Source organism: Carettochelys insculpta, chromosome 9 (assembly GCF_033958435.1).
Source record: "Carettochelys insculpta isolate YL-2023 chromosome 9, ASM3395843v1, whole genome shotgun sequence".
In the NCBI taxonomy this organism is placed as follows: Eukaryota; Metazoa; Chordata; order Testudines; family Carettochelyidae; genus Carettochelys; species Carettochelys insculpta.
Genome location: NC_134145.1, coordinates 57,084,238 through 57,090,237, shown reverse-complemented (window position 1 = coordinate 57,090,237; position 6,000 = coordinate 57,084,238). Strand labels below are relative to the sequence as shown.

At 46.4% G+C, this 6,000-nt stretch overlaps 1 protein-coding gene and 1 long non-coding RNA gene across 4 annotated transcripts in view; one reads left to right on the top strand and one right to left on the bottom strand.

Moving 5' to 3' along the window:
* Positions 1-1,260: 1,260 nt before the first annotated feature.
* The window catches only part of NPL (N-acetylneuraminate pyruvate lyase), a 24,647-nt gene continuing 19,907 nt past the window's right edge, over positions 1,261-6,000 (top strand). For 2 of the 3 annotated variants that reach the window (XM_075002387.1, XM_075002389.1), the window contains exons 1-3: positions 1,261-1,323; positions 4,869-4,937; positions 5,438-5,539. In XM_075002387.1, coding sequence (XP_074858488.1) covers positions 4,873-4,937; positions 5,438-5,539 — 167 coding nt within the window. In that variant the 5' untranslated portion in view covers positions 1,261-1,323; positions 4,869-4,872. The remainder of the gene's footprint in view (positions 1,324-4,868; positions 4,938-5,437; positions 5,540-6,000) is intronic. The other variant, XM_075002388.1, reaches the window with a different exon arrangement.
* The window catches only part of LOC142017484 (uncharacterized), a 27,839-nt gene continuing 23,923 nt past the window's right edge, over positions 2,085-6,000 (bottom strand). Inside the window, exon 3 of the long non-coding RNA XR_012646538.1 lies at positions 2,085-2,244. This is a non-coding gene — a long non-coding RNA (uncharacterized LOC142017484). The remainder of the gene's footprint in view (positions 2,245-6,000) is intronic.

Below are 6,000 nucleotides of genomic sequence, written 5' to 3'. Positions count from 1 at the left end.
ATCAATCAGCATTGACAACTATACGTTAGAGGTCGTCCACGAGTTCGTGTACCTCGGGTCCACCATCACTGACACCCTGTCGTTGGACACTGAGCTAAACAGAGGATTGGAAAAGCGACCACAACTCTGTCCAGACTCAGCAAGAGAGTGTGGAATAACAACAAGTTGTACACTCACACCAAAATGCAAGTCTACAGAGCCTGCATCTTCAGCACCCTCCTTTATGGCAGCGAGACTTGGACCCTGTATGCTCGCCAGGAAAAGAGGCTGAAAGCCTTCCACTTGCGCTGCCTCAGGCGCATCCTTGGAATATCATGGAAGGACAAAGTGACCAACACCGCCGTTCTCGAGCAAGCTGGAATCCCAACCATGAACACCCTCCTCAGGCAGCGTCGGCTCCGCTGGCTTGGCCATGTCCACAGGATGAATGATGGAAGGATTCCAAAAGACATCCTGTATGGTGAGCTAGCCTCTGGCAAAAGACCTCCCGGACGCCCCCAGTTGCGCTACAAAGATGTCTGCAAGAGAGACCTCAGAGAGGTAGACATTGAGCTGGACAACTGGGAAGAACTAGCAGATGACCGCAGCAGATGGAGGCAGGGGTTACACAAGGGCCTTCATAAGGGTGAGATGAGGATCAGACAGCTAGCAGAGGAGAAGCGAGTGCACAGAAAGCACAATAAGGACTTGCCAGTCACCCACCACATCTGCAAGAGACGCAGCAAGGACAGTCACTCTCGTGTGGGTCTTCATAGTCACAGTAGACACTGTAAATAAAGTCCTCAATTGCAACTATAAAGGGCGTGATCCACAGTTTATGCAGACTGAAGGATGCCTACTACTAGTCTGCATCGTATTGTATGTGGCGTTATTTTTTCCAATGTACGTTACTTTATATATATCTACACTGAATTTCATTTGCCCAACTCACTGATTCCCTGTCTGTTCACTCCCTCTGGGGCACCTGGGCTTGGTCACGGGCAGAAGACAGGACACTGCTCTCTGGACCTGGGGTGTGACCCAGTGTGGCCCTTCTTATGGAAACACAGAGTTCGGGCACCCAAACAGCAGCAGCCGGCACGGGGCAGCTGATGCGCAGGGGAAACCCGATCTCTGCAAGCGTGAAAGGGATGGGGGCTGGCTGGGCCCGTCCGTCTGTCTTTCCCTCCCCATGGGCAGCAGAGGCCGCAGCTCGGCGGGGAGCAGACGCCTAGGGAGCATGTGCAGGGCCGGGACTTCCAGACATGCTCAGTCCCCAGCCGGGAGCCGCCGCTGCTGCGGGGGGCGGAGTGTGACCGGCAGCTGAACCCCGCTGCTCCGCAGGTGAGGACAGACGGACGCCGGCCCGGCGGACAGACCCACAGACTCCGGCCGTGGGGGGCGGTGGCAGCCGACTCGGATTTGGGGGCGGGGGGACTGGCTGAGTGCTGGGAATGGGGCGCACAGAGATCGGCGGCGCTGGGGCGCGGGGTGGGCGCCTGAGCCGGGCTGGTGCCCCCCCGCCCTGCAAGGCTCAGGGGGATGCTGGTCGGCGGGGCAGCGGCTGCAGCCTACGATAGACAACTCCGCCTGTTCGCAAGCGTCAGCCCTTGGTTCCCCGCAGCTGTGCGGGGCTGCCCAGCCCAGCAGTCTATGAATCCAGCCTTGCCTTTGTGCCTAGCCCAGGGGTTCCCAACCTTTTCACTAGTTCGGACCGCCCAGTCACCCCTCCGAAACCGTTCACGAGCACCCCCCAGACCGCTTGCGAACCCCCAATCACCCCAGACCGTTTGCAGACACCCATTCACCCCCCCGACTGTTCATCGTCACCCCCCCATCGTTTTAGACCCCCCATCATCCTCCCCAAACAGTTTGCAGACCCTCATCAAAGCCAATTCTAGCCTCCATGTACACTGCATTCAATGAAAAATGAAACCCCAGCGCAAATTTTCGGACAGCCATTGGTAGCATTATTGGAAGATATTTAATTTAAAAGTAAGAATTGTTTGTAACTTTGGAATTGATTTAAAACATATTTTCTATGATCATTTTTATTTATATTTTATTTTTTTTCATGGACCTTCTGCAATACCCTTGTGGATCTCCAGGGGTCTACAGAGAGTGGTGTAAGGCCGAACTGGACACTCTCTCCATAAAAGAATAAATGGACATAAATCAAGCATCAGGAACAGTAATGTATAGAAGCCTGTGGGAGAACACGTCAATCTCCCTGGACACTCAGTGGCAGATTTAAGGGTGACAGTCCTGAAACAAAAAAATTTCAAAAATCAAATGGAGAGAGAAATCTCTGAGCTGCAATTTATTTGCAAATTTGACTCCATTAACCATGGATTAAACAGAGACTGGGAGTGGCTCGCAGCTTACAAAGGCAGTTTCTCTGCTCTGGGTGTTCATATCTCCCCGTTAGATGCTGACAAAGGCTCACATCCCCGTCTGATCTGACTTGTTTTTTCCTCTTTTGATAAGTACTATCAATACTGGGCCATTTCCACCTTGCTGAATAGACCTTGTCATCTCTGGCTCTCCCTTTTACTGGGACACCACTCTTTAAATACCCCTCTGAAACCATTCCCCCACCCACACACACTCATGCATCTGGTGAAGCGGGTCTTTGTTCACGAAAGCTGATGCTCCAAAGTATGTTAGTCTATAAGGAGCCACAGGACTTCTTGTTGTTCTCAAAGCTACAAATACAGCTACCTCTCTGATCCTTCATGTAAGGGAGACTCAGGCCCCGTTTGCCACTCAGATTGGCACGTTAGCTGTGTAGCTTAGAATGACTAAAAAGGTTCTAATGGTGGCTAATTTAAAATCTGAAGTAGAGAGTTGGTCTGTGAAAGAGAGATGCGCGTGTCTGGCTCAGCAGTTTATCTGACCTGTTTTTTCCTCTCTTCATATATACTACTGATAATGGGCCTTTTCCATCTTGACAGAATAGACCTTGTCAGCTCTGGCCCTCCCTTTTACTGGGCCCCCCCCTCTTTAAGTATCCCTCTGAAGCCCCCCCAGACCCATGCATCTGACAAAGCGGGTCTTTGCCCACAAAAGCTTATGCTCCAAAATATGTTAGTCTATAAGGTGCCACAAGACTTCTTGTTGTTCTCGAAGATACAGGCTAACATGGCTACCTCGCTGATACGTGTCTCCAGGGTGGTGAACTGAGTGGTTGACAAACAACATTGTCTACTTCATCTTGTTTGGGAAAGCTGTTTTTTCCCCCTCTGGTAGAGAGCGAATCAAGAGCTCAGGTTCTTTGGGCTCTTAGCCCAAGAGTGTTCCCTCCACCATTAATTCTCCTTTTACTACAATGTATGGTAATCTGAGCATAATAGAGCTTCTGGAAATGAGCCACTGTATTTTCATATGGCAGGAAAAAAAATCCATAAAACGTCTTCAGCAGCAGAGGTGTAAGTGGCTGAGACAGGGTTGTGGGCACCAACTCCATGGGCATGGCAGAGCTGGGTTTGTCCAGTCAGTCACTCTCAGTAGCCTAATGTTGGCCAATTACACAGTTGAGTCAGTGTTGCTGGCTTAGGGAAGGTCAGCCGTGACCTCCAGCACTTAACAAGCTGCGATCTCCACAATGCCTTGCCCATGAAGAATTTGTATTGTGTTGGACTTGAAAACTGCGCTAAGAGGTTTTAATGAGATTGTAAAAGGAGAATCACAAGTACTTGTAAGATTAAGATTGGATATTTACTGTAGACTATTACCATCGGAGTAAGAGTAAAGCCTGATTTTCTGCTAGTACCTGACTGCTAGTGTTAATAAATACCACTTCATGTGTAGATTCCTTTCCATTCTAATTGCGGTAATGTTTGATGATAATAGAAATTCTGGCCTTCTGTTTAATTTTTAAAATAATACTAAGTGAACGTTGAAATGATACAATAAAATGTACCCGATTTATGTTACTATGGTGTCATTGCGTGCTCAGCAACATCTCATTTTCCTCTGTCTGAATGGGGTAAGAGTAAAGCCATAGTTCCCCTAGGGTACCAAAAACCCATGAACCAACCCTCCCTCAGACACAGCGCTCTGGCTGCCTCTATTACTGCTCAAGAGTGCCAAGTAGCAGCAGTGTAATGAAGTATAGCAAAGTTGGAAGCAGTAGCAGAGGGAAGAGGAGGTGGCAGGAAAGACAACGGCTTGGAAAGGGGTGGTATACCAAAGTGGAGATTATACCATCCACCTACAGGAGAATTCTCCTTTTCCCAACCTTTCCAGGAGAGGAGAGAGGATGATGATGAGGCTGGCTGTGTGTGGAATAACAATAGTGAAAGTGGTGGTTAAACTTGTCAAGAGAAGTAGAACTGATCAGTCTGAATTGCTTAATTTCCCACCATCTCCAAACTTAGCAGAAAGTATATAGAGCTCTGCCAGGATTATATTCACACCACCTTTAAAGTTTCATGGCTTAGCTCATTTGATTAAAAAGTGTTCATATTTTTTCCTTATATTGTTTGACACACGTTTTCCACTGCTTGCAGTACCTCAAAAATGGTGTAAGAGATTTTGCTTCTAGAAATTGTTCCTTCAAGCAGAGACCCAGACATAAATACTGTATAGCCCAAAGGTGAATGTTTTAATAAGTGATGCACATGTCAAAACAGGAAATACAAAGAAAAACTGTGTTTGGGCTTGACCTGTACCAGATGCTACCAATATTATGCTTACATCTTGCCTGCTACAGTAACTGTGTCTGCACATGTCTTAAGAAAACTGCACAGTCTGTTTTTTCTGTAACGAAACATACAAAGTCCATTTGTTCCAGACTTTGCCAGTCGACCTTTGGAATTAGCAGAATTTACTCTATATTTCCCTAGTCAAAAGGAATTTTTTGGTCTTTTTCTGACTTCTCCCAACAGCTCAATGGCATCCCCAAAGAAGTTGCAGGGTCTGGTGGCAGCTACCGTCACTCCGATGACTTCAACTGGGTAAATATTACTTCTCACTACCAAGGAGGTTACTGTCGAATTGACAGGTCCCTAAATGAATGTAGTGTTAACTTTTATCCTAGAAGCTTATATTTTCCTGCTTGGTTTTCTGCAACTACTTTTTTTTTTTAAAGTTAACTTTCTAACAAAGTTAGAACATCCCAGGAAGACTTATGAAGGCTTGTAATGGCTTTTGCTTGACTAATCCCCTTTCTTAGTGTGCAATATGGGGAGCAGAGGTTAGTTTTATGGTCATAGCTTACTTAGGAGATTCTCAGGAAAGGAAAAAACCCACAAGTTGGTTATGCTGTTTAAAATGGAGTTGCTCAACCTTATCTGTCTCTGACAAGTGTTTTGGGATCTAGTTTTGAAAAGTGCTATGTTAGTATTAATATTTGCTACTCTAGTCCTTTCTACTTGTGAACTGCATGGATCTGATCTGGAATTATTGAGAGGGTGTAGATATGGAATCCAACCCTAAGTATTCTTTTTATCACAAGTGAAATGAAAACTGCCCTTTCTCTTTTCGCCGAAGCAAAGAGAAAGAACCACGTAACACCCACCAGACGCCATTCGACAGTCTGCATCCTGCAGCTATTAAGGTCAGACTGCTTAGTTCTTAGTACGTAATACTATATACTTACTATTAATACAATAATAGCCTGTATTTCTAGAGTGTCTGGAGGGTGTTCTTAGCGCTTCCCCTCTTAAAAGAGCTTCACCGTCTAGTCACCAGAAAAGACCAAACAGATTATAGCAACATACAATTGGTCAGGAAGCAGGAGGGTGAATAAAAAGAAAGAATTAAACGAACATCTCAAAATCAGAAGTATACTGTGATGTGGTGACGCTGGGATTATGTTCACATCTTGATAGAACAGTGACAGCTTTTGGCCTATAAATACATATCCATGTATGTATATACATACACTTAAAAATGCATTTTATTAAAAAAATTGATATCCCACACCTCTTTGACTTGAGTTAAGACTGCTGAAATGGGCACTCCCGCCGTGGGCCTTGAGGACACAAAGGAACAGGGGAGTGTGGCTGGCTTCAGTTT